This window comes from Tenrec ecaudatus, chromosome 4 (assembly GCF_050624435.1).
Source record: "Tenrec ecaudatus isolate mTenEca1 chromosome 4, mTenEca1.hap1, whole genome shotgun sequence".
Classification (NCBI taxonomy): domain Eukaryota; kingdom Metazoa; phylum Chordata; class Mammalia; order Afrosoricida; family Tenrecidae; genus Tenrec; species Tenrec ecaudatus.
In genome coordinates this window covers 23,594,498-23,618,034 of record NC_134533.1, presented here as the reverse complement: position 1 = coordinate 23,618,034, position 23,537 = coordinate 23,594,498, and the positions used below count along the sequence as shown (strand labels likewise).

The following is a 23,537-nucleotide window of genomic DNA, read 5'->3' as shown; positions in this document are numbered from 1 at the left end:
CCAAGGGGCCCTTCTGGCTGTACTGCTTCCAGGACAAACGAGCTTGTTCTCCTGACGCCCTCGACACTTACACGGTTCTTGGCCATTAGCCATAATTCAAATGTTCTTGGAAGAGGACACCCTAATAACCAATAAGCACGTGGGCACACGGCACACCCAGACACTAGTAATCAAGGGACACGGCAGTTCCACGAAGGTGCCACCCTGAGCCTGGCAGAAAGCAGAGTCTGGCGGTACAGGGGTTGTGCGGATAGCTGCCCATTAGCAGCAGTCTGCACGCCCTGCCTGCAGAAGGGGGGAAGGGACATCACCTGTGGAATTCTGTGCAGCAGTTAAAATAAATACATATGTATAAGGAGGCTTCAAAAAACGCCCGTGGGGAAACAGAATGAATGGTTATGGCATTTTCCCATGAACATTTTGAAACTCCCTCATACATTCAGGGACACTGACAAATCGGAAAGGGCAAGTTACAGAAAGATGCATAGTTAGAGCTGAAAACAAAACTACTACAGTGTGAGACTAGAGAAACTGCACGACGACCTCGCACAGAGAAACGTGAAGCCCTCCGGGGGTGGGGGGGGGGCATCTCCGAGACCCCTGGGAGAATGAGGGGAGGCCTGGGAGGAAGGGCAGGTCCCCAGGAGCCTCAAGTGTATCTGTAGTATTTACTAAAGCGTTTCAAATGGAGGCGTCTTGTCTCCTCTCACTGTCAGAGGCTTTAAATACTGAAAGGACCCTAGGTGGCTGGCATGGTGGGTTATGCATTAGGCTGCTAGCTGCAAGTTCGGAACCACCCACCGCTGTGCAGGAGGATGATGAGGCTTTCTTCTCCCCCCTCACCCCCCACCCAAAGATGTGTCCTCTGGGAAACCCGTAGGTTCTCCTATAGAGACTGGGGTTTGGGTGCCAGCTCGTTCCATGTGACCTCGGTCAAACCTCTGACCCTCTGTGTCCTCAGTGAACATAGTCAAGGTGCTCACCCCAACAGGAGAAAATGGGACACTGGGAAGCATTACCCAGTACCACCATCGCCCCCAGGATTCCTGGGGCCCGCTTCTCAGGAACCACAGGGCAGGGAGGGCTTGGGGCACCCTGGAGGGGCCAGCAAGGGCCTGGCCAATCGACAGCTTGGAGCACCCGGGCTGGTACAGCAGGAGGCACCTCCAGCCCAGCCCGGAGAAGTGACAGCCCGGAGGACAGGCTCCAGGGAGTCCTGCCAAGCGGGCATTTCCTCCCTCTAGGCAGATGACCGGGGCACAGATCATTGCTGCCCCTCTCACTCGTTCTCATGCCCTGACATTCAGACAGACACAGGGACACCCTGTGAGTCCAAACGGACCAAGGAAGACAGACACTGTTGTGGGACCTCCCCAAAGAACTCCAGCCAGGGAAGGCGGCTCTGCCGCCTGGTCCCCTCTTTTCTTCTGGTGGGCTTGAAATGAGATCGCCAGCTTCCGCCTGGAGCCTCTGCCCAAGGACTGCTGGCAGCTTGGACTTCCTCGGGGCTTTATTTCTGTTGGCTATTTGGGGCTCTTCCGGGACCTGAAACCAGATAGCAGACACTCTGAGTGTTGACACTGCTCCAGGCAGGGTGCATCTTCACACTGCGTCAGGGGAAGCAGGCCCCAAGCTCCGCTCCCTGCCCCTACAGATGAGGACACGGGCTCACAGGGGCACGGCCGTGTGCTGGAGGAAAGGTGGCTTGGCCAGGGAACGGTGCAGCTTGTGCCACTTGACAGGGACGCTGGCCCCAAGGCCTGGGGGAGAAGCAGGCACGTCAGGAGGGTCAGGCTGAAAGCTCCTGTTTCCTCGGCACCCACTGAACGCTCAACCCAGCTGTGGAAAGTTGGCCCCGGGGCCCGGGAGGAGAGTGGCCAGCCCCTCAGGATTAGCTCGGACCCTGCCAGCTTCATTCCAGTCTCCTGCCCTGGTCTCCACCCTCCACATGGTTCTGCTCAGAGCCAGCCTGGACCGACGTGCCTTCCCTTCTCCCCAGAGTACCTCTCCCTAGCCCGCGGCCTGGCCTGCAAGGACCACACCATGATCCAGTACGTCCACACAGCCTCTAGCTGGCAGCAGCTCCAGCCTGGCTCCACTTCAAAGCAGGGCAGCCCAGCTCCTCCAGGTGTCAGAAGCAGCTGGCACATTAGCAAAAGGCCTCTAGCAGGAAGGGGTGGGAGCCAGCCTCCCTCCACGGGCAAACAGTATGTGACGACCTGGTCTCCCCAGAGATTCTGCTGTGTGTCCTCTGGCATGGCCGTGACTTTGAGCTCAGAAGAAAGGATGTGGGAGCCAGCCTGGGGCTGGCCCTGGCCCCAAGGCAGAGACAGACCTGTGACCTCCTGCTTGCCTTTCTGCCCCCATCCCAATCCAAGGTGATGTCCAGAACACCAGAGGTCAGAGCTTTCCTTTGAAGATGGGCAGTGCAGGGCCCTTCTATACGTCCTCTGACCAGCCGCCCTTTTTCCATACGCCCCATTGTCCCAGGAGAGGCCAAAGGTTCTGGACCCGTGAGGGACAGTGGCCTTGGCACCTGAACTGGTTCTGAAGCAGGAGAAGCCTTTGGGAAAGCGGAACCTGCGAGCTTCAGCTCAAGCACCTCTCATAACAAACAGCTCAATCCCGGGGCCCAGCAGCTTGAAAAAAATCCTTCTCATAAGGAGCCTGGTTCCCCCCGCCTCCCTCCCCCAGTGTGAAGTCCCTGGTGGCAGCCCTGCAGGAATCTGGGCTCGCTCCAGGCCTCACAGCTCGGAGAAGGAAGCCGTCCGAGGTGGAACATGTGGAAACAGGTGACTCGGTGCACGTCTCGCTGTGCCTGTTAACAAACGCAATGGAGCGAGGTGTTGAATCAGTCAAGAGCCGTGGCAGGGAAACCACGTCTTCCTCCAATTCACCCACCATTCCTGAAGTTCTCTTTCAGCCAGCTTTGACTAAGCCCATTCCAAGAGCTCTCTGCAGAAGCTACACAAGTGACCAGCCCATCAAATTCACCACCGTCAGGTTTCCAGACCTACCTGAGGTCAGAGGTCTGCAAACTGCCCCTTGGAGGCCAAGTGCAGCTCACTACCGCCTCGTGCGTCCAGCTAGTGGAGAGCAGGCATGGGCCCATGAAGAAAGTGTTCTTCTGGAACACACGCCAAGGAAGAGCTGGATCTTAGCCCTCGTTTCCTCCTCTGTCTTCTCTCCCAAGCGACAGGAGCTTTCTGTTGGTAGGGAGGGGACGGGAGGCAGGGCACCTTCCAGGGAGAGGGCCCGACTGGAGTGAGGACATGAGAGAGGCAGGTTATGGCCATGGGGAAGGACCATGGGATCCAGTGACCACGGGAGAGTCTGGCCTGCAACAAGCTGGAAAGGTGAGGGAGGCAGAGAGTGGACTGAGTGAGCTCTTGGCCAGGAAAGAATGGAGCTGCTTTAGGGACAATGGGAAGCTCATGAAGGTTTTAGACAGAGCTGTCAAAGAATCCTGACCACACTGTGGATGCTAGATTGCAAAGAGGCAGGAGGGTGGCTGGGAAGGCAGGTGAGAGATCAGGCAGCTGTCTGGGACAGAGAGGCGAGGCCAGGTTTGGGCAGGTGGCCATGCAAGTGCATAGAGGCCGTTCAGGAGCCTGGTGATTGATGGGGACACAGTGTGGCAGGGACTTGCAGGATGGCTAGGTGTTTCTGGCTGAGCAGCCTAGTGGGTGGCACAGCTATTAAGGAAAGCGCAGATTCGATTGGCTTTTTTGGCAGCCCACTTCGTCGCCATCGATCAGGAGACCCTTCAGCCCTTTCACACCTGTGGCTGAGCTCCCGCAGAAGGCAAGTCCCAGCCAGTGATCGCCTTCCTAATTCCAGCCTTGTCCACGCTTGGTCCCTGCTGACCAGTGACAGTTCCTGTCAGCCAGGAGCAGGATCACAGCCACAGCAAGGGTGCCCTGCCCCCTTAGGCCCCTGGGTGTCTGCCCTTTTGGGGGCCGAGCATCCTCTCTGTGGGCGTAGCCTCTGATACAGAGCTTCGGGCTGCAAGGTGGGCCCTATTTGGAGCTTACAGGTGCCTGGGGCCCCAGGAGGAAGGTCTGACGGCAGTCCGCGCCACAGCTGAGCTGCAGCAGGGCCTGTGCCCGAGACGTGGGCATGGAAGTCACTTATCAAGAATGGCAGGATCAGACTGCGTGGTGTGCAGCTTTGGGGAACGACTGAACTGCATTGAAGTATACATTTTCTCTCTCTTGGTCATTTTGTGAAAATGCAAGTGCCTGTAACACAGCATGTGACCGCTCCACACCTTCCTGGTGTCCGTGAACGGTACAGGGGTGACTCTTGCTATGAGCAAAGGAAGCCAGCAGCAGGGATACTGTGAACCAGGCAGCGGGCTCCGGGGTGATGATACCAGGGAGAAGCCAGGGAAGGCCGCCAAGGCTTCCTGCGGGCGCCCTCACTAGCCCCCTCCCTTCCTGCTGGGCCTGGTGTTGGTGGCCCTTTTTCCAGGACCAGTGAGCTCTTCTTTGTCCCATCCCTTCCTTTGGCCCCTGTTGGCCCTTGCCCCACAGACGTCACCTCAGAGCCTGGGCTTTGAGCCTTCTCTCTGGCGTTTTGACTGGTTAGTGTCCCTCGGGCTACGTTGTGAGGAGCCAACAACCCAAAACAAAACCGGCCGCCCAACCCTGTGCCATCCGTGTGCACCCATCTCCTTGAGGGCCTTCCTGTCCGTCACTAACCTTGTACTCACCAAGCCTGATGCCTTCCTTCTCCAGGGACTGATCTCGCCTGACAACATATCCAATGTAGGTGAGACAGTCTTACCATCCTTGCCTCCTTCTTTTTAAATCATTTTATTGGGGGCTCGTACAACTCTTATCACAATCCATGCATTCATCCATTGTGTCAAGCACATTTGCACATTGGTTGCCATCATGATTCTCAAAACATTTGCTTTCTACTAGATCCCTTAATATCAGCTCAGTTTACGCCCTCCCTCACCGCTCCCTCCTCCCTCATGAACCCTTCATAAGTTATTTTGTCATATCTTACACTATCCGACATCTCCCTTCACCCACTTTTCTGTTGTCCATCCCCCAGGGAGGAGGTTATATATAGATCCTTGTAATCCTGCTACCCCACCTTCTTCCACCCTCCAGGTATCATCACTCTCACCGCTGGTCCTGAAGGGGTTATCTGTCCTGGATTCCCTGTTTCCAGTTCCTGTCTGTACCAATGTACATCCTCTGGTCTAGCCAGATTTGTAAGATAGAATTGGGATCATGATAGTGGGGGAAGGAAGCATTTAGAAACTAGAGAAAAGTTGTGTGTTTCATTGTTGCTATCCTGCACCCTAACTGGCTCGTCTCCTCCCCGCAACCCTTCAGTAAGGGAGTATCTAGTTGCCTACAGATGGCCTTTGAGTCTCCACTCTGCACTCACCCTCATCTACAATGCTGTGATTTTTTGTTCTTTGATGCCTGATACCTGATCTCTTCGACACCTTGTGATCACACAGGCTGGTATGCTTCTTCCATGTGGGCTTTGTTGCTTCTCAGCTAGATGGCCGCTTGTTTACCATCAAGCCTTTAAGACTCCAGATGCTATATCTTTTGATAGCCAGGCACCACCAGCTTTCTTCACCACGTTTGCTTATGCACACGTTTGTCTTCAGTGATATTGTCAGGAAGGTGTGCCATGGAATGCCAATTTAATAGAACGTGTTCTTGCATTGAGGGAGTACTTGAGTGGAGATCCAATGTACATCTGCTGCCTTAATACTAAACCTATAAATATAATGCACGTAGACCTATTTCCCCACCACCCTATATAAATATATTTACATATGCACATGCCTGTATTTAGACCTCTATAAATACCCTTTGTCTACTAGTTCTTTTCTCTATTTTCTTTTACTTTCCTCTTGTCCCACTATCATGCTCAACCTTCATTTGGGTTTCAGTAATTTCTCTTGGTTACATAGCCCTTGCTGAATCCCTACCAGGCCTCTCACACCCTCCTTGCCACTAATTTTGGATCACTTGTTGCTTCTGTCCCTGGGTTGGTCAACACCTTATCCCTGCCTCCCGCTCTCCGTGTACCCCTGAACCATCGGTCCCGTTGTTTTCTCCTCCAGACTGTTGATCCAGCCTATCTTATCTAGAAAGATCTGTAGAGATAATAATAGGCACCAAAAAACAAGGCATACCAAGACCAAGCGACAAATGAAAACAATGATGACAACAAAAAAGAAAACCAATGACCCATAAAAGAAAAGTTAATTTTTAAAAGGAAAAAAATGTAAAAAAAAGAAAAACCTGTAAAAAGATCAAGGTCTGATTTTTGAGTTCGAGGAGTGTCCTCCAGTCAAGTACAATGGGGTGCCACGCTCTGGCCCCAGTCTATCCTTTGCATTCGCCTGGGAGCTCCTGCTCTACTTCACCCCCACCCCCCACCCGTTGCTCTATCACACGCCTTTAGTGTTTTGCCTAGGTGTCTCAGGGTCAGTCCTGCCCAATCCAATACTGAGTCTCCAGTGTTGTCCCCATAGGGCCTTGGCTCAGCGAGCGACGTCGTGTCCCATAGTGGACCATCTTTCCCTTCTAAGGAACATTCTGGCTGCACTGTTTCCAAGATAAGATCTGTTTGTCCTTCTGTCAGGCCTTCATCTCAGTACCTGCAATGAATGAGGTGAAGCACTGGGCCCATGGGCCCGTGAACCATTGATGGAGGTCCTAGCGCGCCCTCATGTGGGCAGAAGCAGCATTGTCCCTCCCGCCCGCTAGTCTTGGTTTTCTTCCAACTGGAATTTTAACAATGAACTCTGGTCATGGAGGCAGCTTTCCACGCCCCGTCACCACCCCCAAGAGGAACGTGAGAAGCAGTACAAGATCCCAAGATGTAGGGGGAAATAAGGACTATATGTCAACCACAGAAACTTTAAAATAAAAAGCTGTCAGTGTTTATATTCTGTGTTTTTTATTCAAAAAGAGACGGCAGTGGGAAGTTTCTGGGCTACCCACTGTGGGACTTCTCTGAAACCGAGACCACGAACCAGTTCAAACTGATTCCGTCGTGGCCAACAAAGTGAAGCTGGGACAGCCCTGAGTTCCTAAACTGGGGTGATGCTCTGGACCTGTGGCCGGAGCCCTGCAGTGGAAGCCTCTAGCTGGCACTGGGTCACTGCCAGCCTGTGCAGAGCAGAGTGGCTGGGTTGGTGGCCGGCCATCTTCGAGCTGAGCACCCGTCGTTTTCCTACTCCAGTTAGCAAACACAAAACACCTTTTCAAAACACGTCACTTCTGGAGTCGCTTGGTCAGCCATGGCTGAGCCTTTTCCAGGACCAATCTGAACATGAGACTCTTCCCCTTAAAATGAAAGCAATCACAAGACCTCCCTCCCCCCACCCAGGGTGGTTGTGGGCTAGAATTGAATTAAGGTCGTTAGTGCCCTGTGCCCTGCAGTAGGTGCTCAGCAAATAGTACCTACTTCTGCCCTTAGCAGGCTTTCAGTGGAAGTCTGCATTGGAATCATCTCCCCCGGGCATCTGAAAGTGGGACTGGCCTCCGCACATGACCCGTCCCTGCCCCCACATTGAACTGGGGCTCCCAGCTGCCCGCTCTCTGGGCTGATTAGGTGATTAGATTCTCTGACACAGGGAGGTGACAGAGATTTAGAAAAGTACACTAGAGACCAAAATAAAACGTTGACTACTTGTTGTTTTAAGTAAAAAGAAGTCAGCAGGGCCCAGAGACTGGCGCCCTCTCCACTGCAGAGCCCAGGAAAGACTATGGCCGACTCGGCCCTGCTCTCTTTAGTAGTCAGCTGGTCTGCTTCCTGTGAGGTGGGTGCCAGTGGGAGGGACCACAGAGAAAGTCCAGAGCTGGTCAGCTGGGCGAGTGGACAGCAGGAAGGCTCAGCGGCCGCATGGCGCCACCGCCCGGGGGGCCCTGTTCTCTGTGCCTTCTCTAGGGCGGGCTCTCCATAACTGCTCATGCACTCCCCTTGTCTCCCACCAACCACCACCCCCCCCCCCCCCCACTGGGTGGAGGTGCCAGTCTCCGTGCTGGCCCTTTGGTATCTTATTAAGCCGCAGTTCCACTTGCCAAGACCCCTTTCAACCTCTTGGCTGTTCTTTTTGCCTTTTCTGATCAGCGTGCTTATTCTGAACTAAATGGGTCCTCACGGCAGGATGAAGGGGTTTGCTGCTGAAGCATGAAAAGAAGGCTTGGCAGGATTACAGTGCGCCCTCTCCTCTCCCAGGCCCCCCTGTGCCTCCTGCCCATGCTCCAGCCCCTGGCTGGTGCCACCGAGACTGGACACAGCTCCCACTCCCAGGGCAGTGTGTCAGCTCAGGCCATGGCCGAGCCCAATGGATGGAGAAGTGAGGTGACTGGAAGGAGCTGGCTTCCGCGAGCTCTCTCCGTTTCCTGCGCCCCAGAGGATCCTGGAGGGCCAGCACCACATCCGATTGTCTGTCTCACACGTGCACACGTTCCCATTCTTTCCCTCGCACTCTCCCTTCTGCCTCTTCCCCAAGCCCTTTCAGGAGTCACTGGGTGGTGCCAGTCATGAGCTCATGTGGCTGCTGCAAAGGGCTGGCAGTCCGAGTCCACCCAGGCCCGGGGCTCAGCCCTGCTCTGAGCCTGCGGGTGGCGGGGGGTGTCTCCGCAGGATCGTGCTCCTGGACGACGCCATGGACTGCCTCATGTCCTTCTCAGACTTCCTCTTGGCCTTCCAGGTTCAGTTTTACTACTCAGGTAAGAGGCCCCGGCCCGGCCCCATCGCCCTCCCCCGTCCCATGGCCCTTTCTGCAATCTGTCCATTTGGAGCCATGTCTCTGGCCAGCACCTCCTGGAGGTGGGGTGCTGTGTCCACCCTAGGTCCCTAACAAGAAGTCTGGTTACTGCAGGTGTTCCAGATCCAGCCCGCAGAGCCTCCTCCCCCAGTCCGCAGCCCCTGAAGCCGTTTCAGTGGGACCAATAATAGCATTCCCTGTTTCCCTAAACTTAGCACAGGCAACGCTTGCTACGCTGCACAGGAGTCTGAGGAACAGGGAGGTAGATGGACGTGACAGGACAAGGGAGAGCAGAAAGAGAAATAGCTTTATTAGGTGGGAGGTTCCGTGACCTAGGCCAACAGGTGAGGGAAGTCGTGCTTGTCAGCTGGGGGCGGGGAGGGCTTTTTAAAGGAGTGCTGAGGAAGGTGGGGTAATTAGCATATGGGACGTGGAAACCGGGAGAATTGCTGGTGGACTCCTTGCTGCTTTCTTGGAGCCAGTAACATCTGGTTTCAATGGTTACCTTCTCTGGCGCCGGCTGCTGCTGACCTTTGGGATGTGCAGGGAAGCGCATGCAGGGCCCGGACCTGCTTCAGTTCATTCAAAACGGGGGCTGCCTAGTTCAGAGCTGACCCAAACAAGGACAAGGGCCTTTTTAATCAATAGAAGCGGAGTCAGGTGGGGGAGCCCCAAGGTGAAGAGCCCAGCTCCGAGTCTCCCCGAGTCCCAGAATCATGTCTGTGGCCATGCCTTCTCACATCCTGTTCCAGTGCACACCAACGGTGTCCCTAAACCCCAGTGGAATCAGGTGGAATGAAAACAGATGGGAAAACACAAAGGCACGCCAGCTCACACGCTAGTGCCGGCAAGTAGAATGCTGAGCCTGGAAACCGCTGTCCACATACAGAGGGTGTCCAAATGGGCTCTTCAGGAAGCAGGTGCTGGCTGTCCTTGGGCCTGGATTGGCCTTCCGGTCGCCTCAGGGCCTGGTCAGGGAGGGGCTGCAGCCCGCAGGCAGGGTATGAAGTGTCCAAGCCTCTGGGCCCTAGAGGAGTGGCTGCCAAGCTAAGAGGGCAGGGGCCCTTCCCCACTCCGGCGTCCCAGACATCTCTCAAGCCCTCCCGAAGGACAGTGCCCACCTGGGGACTCAGCATGCATTGGCCGTGCAGACTGGCAGGAAGGAGGTGGGCCGAAAGTCAGCAGTTACAATGGCTCCATTACCCAAGTGTGGGGCCAGTCTCCAGTGGGTTCTGGCCTCCCACCCTGCGCTCCTCCCGCACCAGGCAGAGAGCTGCTAACTACACAGAACCCCCATCTCTGGGTGAGGTCCCCCAGAGACGGCTTGGTATGATGGAAGTATTCGGGAGGGGGCCCCACCTGTCGAGGTGGCCAGGAACAGCTGTCTAGACACCGGATGCAGGAGCTGACACACAGCAGTGCCCCTCCCGAGGCTGCTGGTCTAGGGAGTTGGGGGGTACCTGCAGCAGGCACGGGGCAGAGCTAACGAATGAGAGCAGGGAGGCGCACAGTGCCGAGAGCGGAGAGCACTCTTGCAGCCTGAACGGTGCCCACCTTCTGTCCCCAGAGTTCTTGGAGAGTGTGGCTGCCATCTACCAGGACCTGCTGTCCGGCAAGAACCCCAACACCGTGGTGGTGCCGACGTCGTCCAGCGGGCAGCACCGGCAGCGGCCCACTTCAGGCGAGGCCAGCACGCTGGAGGGAGTGGAGGCGTCGCTGTTCTGCCAGTGCCTGGAGAACCTGTGTGACAGGCACAAGTACAGGTGCCTCCGCCCCCGGTGCAGATTCCAGGGCAGGGGGCGGGGGGCTTCTGAGACCCTCAATAACCATCTTGTCAGGCTAGCACCCTCTGCCCCAAGACCCCAGAGCTGACCCCGGGGAGGGCCTTGCTCACAAAGGCGTGTCCACCAGGGAATAATAGCAGTAGGCGACCACGTGGGGCCCTCCATGCCCGGGGATGGGTTTGGCTCTGGCTTTGTAGGAAGGACAACAGTCCTTTGGGGTGAGACCTACCAGAGGAAGGAGCAGGGCAGCCAGTTTGATTGTCCTAGCCCAGCATTAACACCAGCTAGGGAGCTCAGCAGCCCTTCCTGCCTGCAGTCTGGCGAGGGATCAACAGCTGGCACTCTCTCCTAGCTGCCCACCCCCCGCGCTGGTCAAAGAGGTCCTGAGCAACGCGCAGCGGCTGACCTTCTATGGGTTCCTTGTGGCCCTCTCAAAGCATCATGGAATCAACCAAGCCCTAGGTAAGCCAGAGCTGAACACGTGTGGGAGCTGGCCTTCGTGAGCAGATGGGGTCCCACAGGGGAATTCACCATCTCTACCCTGACATCTGGGGGCCCACCTGAGTCTGTGTGTGGCCTCGGAGGCCCCCCAGTTCCACTGTAAGGGCCCTGCCCCAGCTCCACTTGTGCCCTCGGGGTGTAGGCTGTGTGTTCACAGGCCCTGCAGACCTGACTGGTGACCCTGGCTGAGGGCTGTCTGGGAGCCATCTTTCCAGCTGGAGGGAAAAATCAGATTCATATGCAGGGGTTATAGGGGGGGGGGGAGATGGGAGGGGGGACACCGCAGAACCGTTTTAGCCCTATTTCATTTTCTTCTCACCAGTTGAGTCTTCTCTGCCCACCCCACTCCACCTCTCTGCTCGCCCAAAGGAAGAGCCTTCAGGCCAGCCCCATGGGCATGTGGGAGTTCTTATCGCCCTCCTCCAGAGACACTGTGTAGCTGGAAGCAGGCTCCTGAGCCTCGGTTATGAGAGGAAATGACTGTTCACCACCCACCACAGGCAAATTATCACCCAGGACACTTTCTGCTGGGAAAGCTTCAGGCCTCCCAAGACTGATTCTGGCCCCATTCAGACGTGCCCACCCCCCTGGCAGATGAGTTATCCTGAGCTCAGGACAGGTGTACTCTGGGGCCTTCCTGTGAGAGTCACAGCCAGGGTCCCTTGCTAGACTAGGAAGGGAGTAAGACAGGAATAATTGGGTGGGGGGGGGCACTTGATCAGCTCTTGTGTTCTAGGTAGCAAGCTCTAACCCTCCCTCGCTCCCTCCCCACCAGCTCTTCACTTAGGGGAAGCTCAGTGCAGCTGACCCCCCCCAAGCCCCCCCCTGCTGGAACCACGCCCCTCCCTTCTCCCTTGTAGTGTTCACAAAGCACTGTCACTGGACCCTTGGAAGAGCCCTGTGGAGATGCTAGCTGGGGGGAAGAGTCCTCCAGGCATCCCCAAATGAGAGGATTCTGTGGGACACCAGTCTGAAAACCAGGTTAAGAGTCTCAGGGACCAGGAGGGGCTCACCCGAGGAAGCTCTGGGAGAGTCAGGAGCTGAAGCCTAGCCCAAGGGGTCATCGGGAATGACTTCCAGAGGAAGGCGGGGGGGGGGGGGCAGAGCCTCAACACTAGAGAGCATTCTCCCCCAACTGCTGGCTTGCTTCCCTATTCCCTCCCCACCCTCCCCCACTGGTAACACCCCTGGCCTAGATCAGCCTGGAAGCCTCCTGGGGCGGGCTGCTGAGTCTGCTCATGCACAGCCACCCGCAGCCAAGTGTCAGAGAGGGGCTGCAGGTTGGAGCAGAGTGGCCAGAATAAGATGGACTTGGAAGAAAGGCCGGGCCATCTCCCCCCAGAACCAGGCACTGACAATCCAAGATCACAATGGTTGGATCGGCAACTGATCCCAGGTGTGGCCCCGGACCTGGTGGCATCTGTTGTGTTAGGCATGGGGTGCCCACGAGCAGCAGCAGTCTACAGCTCAGGAAACAAGTGAAAGACCCCCAAGTTTGTCCCCAGCTTGCAGAGGCAACTGCCCCCTGCCCTAGCCTTTCTGCTCAAAGGGGGCCTTCCAAGAAGGAACAGAAACCAACCCTCTAAGCTCACTGTCAAGTTGATGCTAACTCAGAACTTCCCCTGTGGGTTTCCAAGACTTGCTCGTGAGGAGTGGCTGGTGGCTTTGAACTGCTCCCAGGAAGAAAGAGCAATGAGGACACATTCTGTCTTACAGATAGGGCCACCCTGACTTTTGACAGACTTGTGATGGTTAGAGGTCGTCTTAGCTAGGTCTCTGCCCCCAGAGGGGGTGAGGATCACTAACTGGCCCAGGACCCCTGGCCTTGACTGCTCTGACCCCTGCACTTCTTCACAACACTTGCCAAAATCTTGTAGGCCATGTTCACAAGAGGGAAAGTCAACAGCCTGCTGGGAAGCTCCCAGGTGATGTGCTGTCTCCAACTCTCCTAGGAGCTTTGCCTGACAAGGGGGACCTGATGCACGACCCAGCCATGGATGAGGAGCTGGAACGGCTGTAAGTATCTACCGAGCTCCCAAGAAGATGCTGCCCCCTGGGGAGGGATTGGGCACAGGGTTTGTTTGAACCACCAGTGCGGGTCAGAGCAGAGGGTCACCTGGATGCATGTGGAGGTGGAGGCGGAGGTGCAGGCGATGGACAGGAGGCACCTCCCTGCCCCCCCACCCCTGGGCTTCTTCCCTCTTCCAGGTTGGTCCAGGTCCCAGGCCTGGCCAACTCGGTCACCACCAGCCAAGAGACCAGCTGCCTGCCTTCCCGGACCCCTCCCCGGGGGGCCTCCCCCTGGAGACCCCACCACCCCCCCCGCAAGGTGGACGCAGAGAGTGATGTCTCCACTGAAGAGACAGACGAGTCTGAGACTTGAGTCTGGGGGGATCCTACCGCTAAGCCCCCAGCCCCGGGACTCTCCTGCAGCCTCTCCAGCGCTCTGCCATACTTACCCCTGCTGGTGAGAGGGCCCAACCCCCAAACCAGCCAAGTCCACTGAGAACCCTGGAAAGTTCTCGTAGGCCCTCGGTCTCTGGTCGGTTCCTAGAACGGGACTTGGCCTTCTGCTGAGTCTTCCTGCTCTCGAGGAAGTCTCTTTGCTAAGCCCCCAGATTCCTCTCCACAGCAAATCCCAAGGGAGGAAACCATGAGTAGCCAACAGAGGGCCTTGCGTGGGCTAGGGGCAGAGGGTGGGGAGCGCATAGCTGCTGTAGCCTCTGCTGAAGGGACGGACACCATGAAGGGTGGGCAAGACCACGGCAAAACCTGCTCTGAGGCTCCCTGACAGCTGTCTGTGAAACGAATAAAGCCCCTCGTGTTTGCCAAGCGCCCGTGTGAAACCACCAGCCTGAGGTGGGGCAAGAGAAGGGGTGAAGGAGAGGGCCATTTGGGGTTCTGCTGACAGCACTAGGGGAGGGGGGCAAGGGGAGCCACCAGCCTGGAGACCTGCTCCTGAAAACGAGGGGCTTCTGCACACAGGAGTAAACCCCGTTTCCAAAGCAAAGGGGCCACTGCTGGCACAGGCCTCCCAACCACTGAGGCCAAGGGTTCAGGGCCAGGCAACAGAAGGGCTGGCTGTGTACAGCCTGGGCCACTCTGTGAACATGGGTGCTTACTCGGGGCTGTGAAGAAGGGGTGCAGTGGTGCCCCGGGGCCACAGGTGAGGCGGTCCTACCACAGCTCTAGGTCAGGTGAGCAGGCTCAGCCCTCTCCCCCACTTCATCTTCAAACCCTGGGCACAGCGCACAGGGCAGCTCCAGGGGTTCAGACCTGGCTCCCCAGGAACTGCTGACTCATTGCTGGAGTGTGCATGATCACAGCAGCCTGCACCCCCTCCCCACCCCCCAGGAGCTCCTCTGGGGGAGGGGGGGGGAAGAGTCAGGACTGACTGGACAGCAGGGAGTTTATGAGTCGGTTTGTGTCCTGAGACCAGTCTTGCGAGGCTGCTGAGGGCCAACTAACACCAGCTCTTTCCTCCGCCTGCAACAGGGTGGTGAGGTCGAGGCTGCACAGGACCTCGCGGCAGCTCAGGGCCAACGAGCCAGAGGCCTTTGGCTTTCAGAGAAGAGACAGAGCAGAGGCCCTGGAGAGAGCGCCCTCGGCGCTGGCACCGCCGCCCTTGCCCTCTCGGTGGGAGCCCGCAGTGTGAGGACAGTGCAGCAGCTCAGATCAGCAGGCCCCGGGCCGCCAGGGCTTTATTTCAACACCACGTTCTTGCAATACAAACAGTCCGGAGAAAGTCATGTCCCTTGGAGCAGTGGGGAGGGGTGAAAAGTGGTCCATGTTGCATGGGACACTCACCCCACAATCCAAGGGGGTGGGGGATGTGGAGCCTGGACTGCTGGCATGGCAGGGTGACACAGTGCATGGCCCAGCTAACGGAGAGAGGCCTGTGGGGCCCATTGACTCACACTGGGGTGCTGTCCGATCCTTCAGCCCAGGACCGTGCTGAGGCAGAATGGTAAGCCCAGGAGTGGCCTCTGTCCCTTCCAACCTCCACTTGCCTGATCAAGTGTCTCCCAGCCTCCAGAGCTGGGACACAAGACAGGTTGAGCCTCCAGTGGGCACCAACCAGTGTGGAAAGGGCATTGGACCGTCTCTCTGAGGGGACAGAGGGTCCTATAGTCCAAAGCCGATGGGATGGGAGGACCAGGAGATCCAGAAGTCACCCTCCCCTCACAGCTGAGTTGGGGGTAAGGCGAGACAGGAGAGGCTTGGGCCTTCCTGTGAAGCTTTGGGGGTGCCAGGGAGAGATTCTAGCCCTTAGTAGGAACCTGCCCAAGGCCCCCCACCACCCCAGGGTCCCGTCTCAGCAGCACTCTCTAGGCCTCCCCTACTGGTTCAAGAGGGTTGAGGCCCCAAGACCCCAGATGCACCCTAGACCAGCACAAAGCCAGTGTTCAGAGTGGGGTGTCCCAAGGGAGTGCCCCCATTGACTGGGCATGAGTAGCAGCGCTGGGGGCAGGGGCAGATGGGCACTAATTTAGCACACAGAGGGGAGGGACTGTGAGGGCAGGAGAACAAGGGGCTGGAGCCACAGGCAGAGAACAGGGCTGGCACTGAACAGGCCCCTCACCCAAGATCCTCCGCGGCCGCCTCACTCACACACCACACACAGAAAGTAACTTTCCTCCCAGCTTCCACAAGGCAAGCCTCCCTGCCAGGGGCTCTTGGGCTTCTGGCTGGCACGGCCGGGGGCCTGGGACACATCAGTAGGAGCTGTAGCCATCCTGGGTGGGAGAGGAAAAGCAGCCATGTCTTCATGAAGATCTGTGATGGGGAGGCAGGGGGGAGGGGAGGGGCCATGGGAGGGAGGGGTGCAGCTCTCCAAGGGAGGGGGCGTTGTCTCTAGCCACACACCCCCAAGGCTCACCTGCAAAGAATTCATCACACCATTGGCCAGCACAGCCATCTTCCCGGCCACAGACTTGACACCCTGCTTAAACTGGGCGATGTCAGCTGTGGGGAGGACAGTCCCCAGAGATACAGTGCCTGTGGAAGCAGGGCCAGGATGACACAGGGGCCGAAAGAGCACCCCCCACCCCACACAAACCAGGGCAGGGTGGGGCCTTACTCGCTCCACGAGCTCCATCCACCTCCCCAAAGAGGTCTGACGAGCTGATGGCACTGCTGCCCGAGAGCTGCTGGAGCCGAGACCTGGCTTCATACTGCAGGGAGGGAAGGCCAGGCTTGGGCATCTTGTGGCTGAGGACCAGACCCTGACCAGCCAGGCCTCCCTGTGCCAGCGCCCAGTTTGGCAGGGGGCAGCAGAACAAAGAAGGGCTCTTGCCCCACTAGTCACCTCCAGCTCTGGCAGACAGCTTACTGCGCTTACCTCAGAATCCATCTCCCGCCCAAAGAACATGTCCGATGAGATGGCTTTGGCACCTGCAAACTTTTGCCGCGCCTCCCTGGACTCGAGGCCAGTGCCCTCCCTCCGGCTGGTGGCTCTGCGGGTGGAAGAAGGGAGACAGAGCTGAGGGAAAGGCCAGTGGCCTTGACTGACCTTACCCTGAAGCCCAGGGGGCAGCCCAGCATGCGTGGTCTGTCCTAGAGGCAGGATCTCCCAGGGGAGCCAAGCCCCTCCCTTCCCCGAAGCACAGGGAAGACTCAGGCTCGCTTCCCTGGGCAGAACGCCAAAGGACATCAGGGTGCAGGGTGCTGTACTGTCAACCACGGCTACCTCCACTAATCAGAGCTGCCCCAACGCTAGGGCGACCCCGTGACAGGCCCGCTGCAAGTCCCCAGCAGAATGTGGGGGGATGATGTACAAATCTCCCGATGGGTCATCCACCCAACCCTACAAATGAATGATTTACAAAAATCTGTCAACTAGTGGATCAAGATGGAGTAAGATTTCTGAAACAGAGAACACAGAAGCTAGAGACACACCCCTGGGAGGTCAGGCTTCCAGGGGGCCTGGGCACCGAGCGGCATAGCAGAGAGGCTGCTGCCAGGTCCACAGATTCCTGTGGTAGTGTGCACGGCCCAGACTAGAGCCTCCGTCCCGCACTGCCTCCAACGGTGGCCTCCAGCCACCGGGGCCACTGCAGCTTACCCAGGACAAGCTGGGTTCTAAAGGCAGCTGGCTGGATAATCTCTCAAGTACTCAGGAGACCACGGATGGAACAGAAGCTCCCAACCCACGCTACCTTTCTGAAACAGGCCGGATGCTCGAGATGGTCACTTCTGGCTCCTTCTCCTCCACCCTGTCCATCCCCCAGGTGGCATCTGTGTCCCAGCGGGAACCAAAACTCTCGCCCAAGGAGAAAGGGTTGTCCTTGTACCTGGGAGACAAAAGAGGAGCTCAGGGAACCCAGGGAGAGGAACATGGTGGCAGAGCCTCGCTCCCCAACACCAGCCTTACTTTGGAGGTCCAGAGGCGAAAGTGCCAACATCGTCCAGCAAATCCAGCTGCGAGCGGGAGGACTTGGCACTCACTGGGGTCTCCTGCTCGATCAGCTGCATCTCAGACAGCACCGAGTGGGAGACGGAGCTGTGGGCAAAGCAGAGCCCAGCCTGAGCCCGTGCCGAGAGGACGCCGGCTGCAGCAGGCACCTCCACGGGGACCTGTAGGCCCTGATGCATCAATGCCTACCGTGGCTGGAGGTGACCAGACCCAAGCCAGAGTACACGGTCAACACAGCAGCGTGGGCTTCTCAAAGCGGCGCCCTGGCAGAGGACCCCAGCCCGCTGCCACCAGGGGACAGAGCTGTCCTCCTACACGAGGCACTGTACACCACGAGCCAAACCTTCACTCAGACCCTTACCACATCCAGAGGCCCAGGTGAAAGATGCCCCAACCAGGAGCAGCCAAGCAGCAATCTGAATCACCCTGCTCAGGGCTGCCTGTCAGGAGCCCTGGTGGCCTAACGCTTCCGTGCCGGGCTGCTACTCACAAGGTCAGCAGTCTGAAAGCACCCGCTGCTCCAGGGAAGGACGTCCTGTCCACTCCTGTAAAGTTACACCCTCGCACTGTAAGGTGGCTGTGAGTCCGAAATGACGGGATGACAATGAGTTTTGAGTTGGATGGCTGTTAAGGCCAAACCGTTTCCGAGGTCAGCTGCCGGCACTAGGCCCTGGGTCTGGTGGCAGTTTTCCCAGGAGCGGGTGGACACGTTGCACTCCTGCAGCAGACAGCATGCAGCCTGGAGCTACAGGCAGCAACCTGTGTGTCTACCTAAGGCCAGACTGTCGACCCAAGGGCACCTGACCTGGGGACTGCGGAGTATGTCCCAGTGTCTCCCACCTCTGATGGCACGTAGTTAAGGATTCCAAAACCAAGCTCACTGCCAACAGGACAGGGTAGAAATGCCCCTGTGAGTTTCCGAAGCGGTTTACGGGAGTAGCAAGCCTCGTCTATCTTCTGAGGAGCAGCTGGTTTTGAACTGCTGACCGTGTGGATGGCAGCCCAAATACAACTCTAAAGGAGGCCTTGAAAAATGAAGAGTGATCCCGTTCATAGTGCTGTTAGCACCTCCATTTCAGAAAGGCCACCCTGCATTCAGAAAGACCCGCTGGCTGCACTGCTCCACGTACCGAGCACACGCCGGGACTAGGGAGGGCACTGCCCTTGCCTCGAGAAGCCCCTCGGCTGGTTCGAGCAGTTCCAAGCCTCACCTCCGAGACACCAAGCCCATGCCCAGCCTCTCTGCCTGCTCCCGCTTCTTCCCCTCCAGGTTCTGGAGCTGCTTCTCCTCCTTCTTCCGATCAAGCTGGAGCTCCTGGTAGGCAAGGCGCATGGAGGCCACCCTTGGAGGGGACAGAGGCATCAGAGGTGGTGCCCACCCAGACTGCTTGTCCTCAGTGCCCACCTGGCTAGCCATGCCACACGAGCCGAGGCTCGGGGGCACACACTCACATAGACTCCTCAGCCTGCTGCTTGGCGTCGGCTGCCTGCTGCTCTCGGAGCTTCTCGGCCACCTGCGCCTGCCGCTCAATCTCACTGAAGCTCTGGCTGCTCACCTTCTGGGCCCCAAGACCTCGCTTGGCCCCGAGCTGGGAGGGAGATCAGGCGATCAGCCGGGCACTCAGCCACACCTGCCAGGGAGCCCAGCCAGCATGGCCACAGGAGAGCGGGGCCGGCACAGCCTGTAGTTGACAGGGTGGCTGAGAGGCTTCGGCCTGGTACCTGGCAGGCCCTCAGCTGAGCACTCACTGCACCTCGTCCCAGGAGCCCCAGGAGAGGCCCAGAGCCATGGTGCTGAGACGGAAGTCGTGCAGCCAGTTAACGGCTAGAAACAAGGGGTGAACCTAAGCGGCCTGACCCCACCCCCCCACCACCACCTACCCCTTTCTTGGCGGCTGCCGGCTTTTTCTTGCCAATGATAGAGGACTTCAGCTCTGCGGGAGAAAGATGACAGGCCTGAGTGACAGCACAGGATGACAGTGACCAGCCAGTCTGTCCACACCGTGCAGTCTCACAAGAGCTTCAAGAAAGATCGGCTTCAGGCAGGGAAGGCAAAGCTGCCAGCACCCACTCCATCCGGGGCAGTCCATGCCAGAGACAGGTCTGGGGGGCAGGGAGAGCAGTTTTTTGAGTCCCAGCCGAGTGACAGGAGCCTAGACCTGCAGTACCAGAGCCAATCAGGGACCCAGAGCCCCCACAAAGCCTGCTAGGCGGGGACAGGCATCACACAAGCACCTCAGTGATAAGAGTGAGGAGCTGGCGAGCAAGGGGCCAGGCTGCCCAAGCAGCTGCTGGTTACCTCTGGCAGGATGGGCCCCTGGAGTTGACAGAAACATGGACTCTAGGGGAGAGACAGGCTTGTGACCAACTAGGAGCCTGCCCCAGTGGCCCCATCCAACTCCCAAGGCCATGACCAACTCCCAAGGGCCTCTCCATGGCCCAACTCCCAGCCAAGTCACGGTATTCTCACAGCATCCACTGAGAGTCATTCTGCTGGCTTCCTGCCCCAACCACACGGAGGCGCAGGCAGATCGTGTGTGCAGGGCCCCATCCACACCAAGGGAAGAGGAAAGGTACAGGACAGGCCTCAGACTGCAGGAGAGGGTGGAGCTCAGCTGACCTATGGGTCAGCCCTGCCTCAGCCCGATGGCTTCCTGACTTAGGCCAGAGCAGTCCTAAGACCTGGCTCCCACAGCAACACACCCTGTTCACCAGCGCAGACCCAGCTCTCAGGTACTGTGCTCAGTGCTGCAGCCCCACTTCCACCACACCCTGCTCCGAAGGTCAGACGCTCAGTCTCTGGTGGCCTCAGGCAGCGGCAAACCTACGCCCTCCCAGCCTAGTCCCACGCACCAGCTAGCATACGTACCCAGGGGAGCTTTGGGTGAGGTGGCCAGCAGGTCTGTGTTGGGTCCATGCTCCGGTTCTGTGGGTGCAATGGTGGGAGTTAGCTGTGAGGTTCTCAGTTCCTATGAGCCCACTCAGGGACTCGAGGGGCCCACAGAGGGGGCACTGGCTTTACTCAGCTTGCTGAGGCTGCCAAAAGACCAAAAAAAATGCCCACCAAGAAGTTGGAATGAATCCCAGCCCACCCAGAGAGCTAGGAGACCCCACTCCTATTCCCTGAGCCAAGTCCCCTTCCTGTCCCATAGCCAGGGCACCTGGGAGGAATCTGGGCAGAACTCACGTGCCAGGCCACTGCTCGCTGCAGGCGGGGCTGGCTGCTGGGTCTCTGCAGGTTCGGAGGCTTGGGCATCCCAGGCAGGGAGCTGCAAAGGAAGCCAGATCCCAGATGCCTCAATGAGCCACCCCTGCTATCAAAGAGCACTTGAGGGTGCAAGGCCCTGCTCCAGCCCAGGGGAGACTCAATGGAGGTTAGCAGAGGCCACAGAAAAAAAAAAGCAACCCTCCACTAGTCAGAAACTACCAGACTCAAACCATGCCACCTAGGTGCTGACATCAGGTCAGGGTGGGCGGTTCAAACCCACCAGTCACTCCTGGGGTGGGCGTGGATTTGAAGCCATCTGTTCCCATAAATATGTACCACCTTGAAATCCCCCAAAGGACTGCTACCAATCGGAATCAATTTGGTGGCAGTGGGTTTTTAACCAGGTCCAAGCCTAAGCCAGAGAGCTTCCACATACAAACACAACGAACTATGGGAGTAAATGCTGCAGTGGAAAGACCTCTACTTCAGTGGGGCTAAGCGACCTGGCCAATCTCAGAGATGCTCAGTAAAGGAGCAGGGGCTCACCCTGAGTCTGCAATGCCCGGGCCCAACCAGGGGTGGACACAGGGCAGGAATGAATCCTCTTGTTTCCCAGTGCCTTCCAAGTAAGGGAAGGTGCCAGGAAACCCTGTTTGGATACCACACGGGCCTTCTAGAAGCTTCTCCCCACCCCACCCCCCATCTTCAATTTATAAAGGCTCTTCCTTAGAAGAACTGTAGACCCCTTCACAAGAGGTAGGCGCAGCGAACCTGCAAAAGGCCCCTGCCGCCGGCCTGGAAGATGAACAGTGAGGGGGCACATTCCCCGTGACCACTCACTTGGATGTGTTCTGTGAAGAAATCCGAGTCCTTCTCTGGAGAATGACTGGGCGCGCTGCTCACACTGTCTATCCAGAGCTAGAAGGGAAAGCAGCAGGCCTGGAACCCAAGGCTTCAAGCACCCAGCACCGCCCTACCCCCCCCCCCCCCGCCCCCGCTGCTGGCAACTCGCCCTTACGTCAGTGCCGTGCCTGGCCAGGGCTGCACTCCCCATCTGCCGGATCTTCTCCCGGTACATTTGGGCAGCCCGGCTGTTATACTTGGTGTTGGCATCGTTGGCTGTGCACCCATGTTGGCGGAAGAAAGCAGTCTGCAGAGCGAAGGCGAGGGACGGGCATGCTATCAGTGTGTCTGAGGAGAGCAAGCCCCTGACAATAGCCAGGGGCTTATGCCTCCAAGGACGACACCTCATGTTTTACAGGGAAGGGAGCTCTTCAGAAAGCCTGATCTGACTGACAGAGTCTCCGGTCTGAGGACAACACTCAGGCCCACTTGCCCACCCTTCCCTCACAAAGTCTTGGTCCCCCTGCGCCCTTGGCCTGTCCCTATGAATGCCTGTCCAGTTTGGCCTGAATCTGCACAGGGCCCAGGTTCAGAGGTGCGTGTTTGGTCAGGGAACAGAGCGGGCCTCCTACAAGGCTGAGTGCAGGAGGAGTCCTGGCAGAACAGGAAGGGGTCGTAGAAGGAGAGACTTTACCGCATTGGCATTGCCGCCGACCTGCATACACCTCAGCTGGAGCCAGTTCCAGGTGAAATCCAACTCTGTGGACCTGTGGGCAAGGACTGCAGGTCACCCACAAGCACATCCGGTGGGCGGTCTCCCCCCCTTCACCCAAGACACAACAATCACTTGGCTTCCAGCTGCTGTCACGCCTAGGAAACATTCCTCAGCCCCCTCCTCATTTCCTCCGCTTCCAGGTCACAAAAGTTTTGCGCCTTGTTCCATTATTCCAATGGGTACTAATTATCTCCCCGGTTACTTACACTTAGACACACACACTCTTACTTGGACCGGAAAGTGTGTCACACTCCCAACACACCCCACCAACAGGTCATTATCTCCACGGTCAAAGGAGCTACCTCCCTGACGCTCGGAGCGCCCGCCCAGCCTGGCCTCCAGGGAATCGTGACAAAGGAGTTTCGAGCCCCGCATGGAAGGAGGGAGGCAGCGGACTCCCGGGCCGCGCCGAACTCGGGGCGATCCCAGTCTCGGTTGCCCGTCTCGCCGGCTGACCCGAGTCTCGGCCGGCCCCGGGCCCCACCTGATAAAGCTGAGATGGACGCCCAGCGAGCGGTGGACGCCGGAGCAGTCGATGCACAAGAACACACCATACGTGATGCTGGCCCAGCTCGGGTTCTTAGCGCCGCAGTCGAAGCAGGCCTGCGGAGGCGGCGACGGGCAAACGGTCAGCGGCCCCGAGTCGAGGCGGGCGCAGCCTGCCAGCCAGGAGAACAGCCCGCCCCCGCCTCTCTCCGCCCTCAGGCCCCGAGCAGCCGCCGGAGGCCACGCGCGCTTCCCACTCAGGCACCTTGTTGGTTGGAATCGCACGAAGCCTCTTAAAAATAGTCTGAATTTCGGTCTTGCTCGGCTCCGCCGCCATGTTCTCTCCTTCCCAGACACAACCGCGACCGACGGGTCCCGTCGCGGGCCAATCTTGGCCTAGGAGGTGGGCGGGCCTCCGACCTGCCCCTGGCAACCGAGGGGCGGATCCGTGTGTGCCCGGTGCGGACCAATGAGCAGCCGGCGGAACAGGAAAGGAGACGTCAGCCGCCGCCCGCCTCCACATTGGTCACCTGAACAAACGCCGCGCCGCAGCCAATCCCGAGCCAGGGCGGAGCGACGGTTCGCGGATTGGCCCAAACCTCCGCGGGAGCGCGCAGCCGCCCTCTCGGCCCGCCCACTAGGCGGGGCCACCACACTAGGCGGGGCTCGGGGCGTTGGGAGACGCTAGCATTCCGGCCAGTTACCGATTGATGAGTAATAATTAACGTGCTGCCAAGCGCTGGTTGTCCGACCGGCCTGAACGG

At 58.1% G+C, this 23,537-nt stretch overlaps 2 protein-coding genes across 3 annotated transcripts in view; one reads left to right on the top strand and one right to left on the bottom strand.

The window, feature by feature from the left end:
* CSTPP1 (centriolar satellite-associated tubulin polyglutamylase complex regulator 1) overlaps positions 1-14,808 on the top strand; it is a 205,836-nt gene extending 191,028 nt beyond the window's left edge. Inside the window, exons 5-9 of one of the 2 annotated variants that reach the window (XM_075545770.1) lie at positions 8,638-8,723; positions 10,329-10,524; positions 10,898-11,007; positions 12,999-13,062; positions 14,542-14,808. In XM_075545770.1, coding sequence (XP_075401885.1) covers positions 8,638-8,723; positions 10,329-10,524; positions 10,898-11,007; positions 12,999-13,062; positions 14,542-14,701 — 616 coding nt within the window. In that variant the 3' untranslated portion in view covers positions 14,702-14,808. Of the gene's footprint in view, positions 1-8,637; positions 8,724-10,328; positions 10,525-10,897; positions 11,008-12,998; positions 13,063-13,254; positions 13,893-14,541 lie in introns of those variants that run through there. The other variant, XM_075545771.1, reaches the window with a different exon arrangement.
* ARFGAP2 (ARF GTPase activating protein 2) lies at positions 14,717-23,197 on the bottom strand. The gene is made up of 16 exons (XM_075545766.1): positions 23,039-23,197; positions 22,772-22,890; positions 22,207-22,279; positions 21,688-21,819; positions 21,510-21,587; positions 20,649-20,730; positions 20,331-20,387; positions 19,343-19,395; positions 18,914-19,050; positions 18,673-18,804; positions 17,420-17,548; positions 17,205-17,339; positions 16,388-16,502; positions 16,127-16,220; positions 15,926-16,044; positions 14,717-15,782 (listed from the first exon to the last, which is right to left on the bottom strand). The coding sequence occupies exons 1-16, from the start codon at positions 23,108-23,110 to the stop codon at positions 15,762-15,764; spliced, it is 1,548 nt and encodes a 515-aa protein (XP_075401881.1). The 5' UTR covers positions 23,111-23,197; the 3' UTR covers positions 14,717-15,761.
* Positions 23,198-23,537: the final 340 nt, after the last annotated feature.

What these genes read in the sequence shown, in the direction of transcription:
- ARFGAP2 (XM_075545766.1), bottom strand. Translation starts at nt 23,110, where the DNA reads ATGGCGGCGGAGCCGAGCAAGACCGAAATTCAGACTATTTTTAAGAGG. An exon ending in ATGGGCTTGGTGTCTCGGAG is followed by an intron (nt 17,549 to 18,672) that starts GTGAGGCTTGGA and finishes CTTTGCCCACAG; the next exon opens with CTCCGTCTCCCACTCGGTGC. An exon ending in GTGTGATGAATTCTTTGCAG is followed by an intron (nt 15,783 to 15,925) that starts GTGAGCCTTGGG and finishes TCTCCCACCCAG; the next exon opens with GATGGCTACAGCTCCTACTG.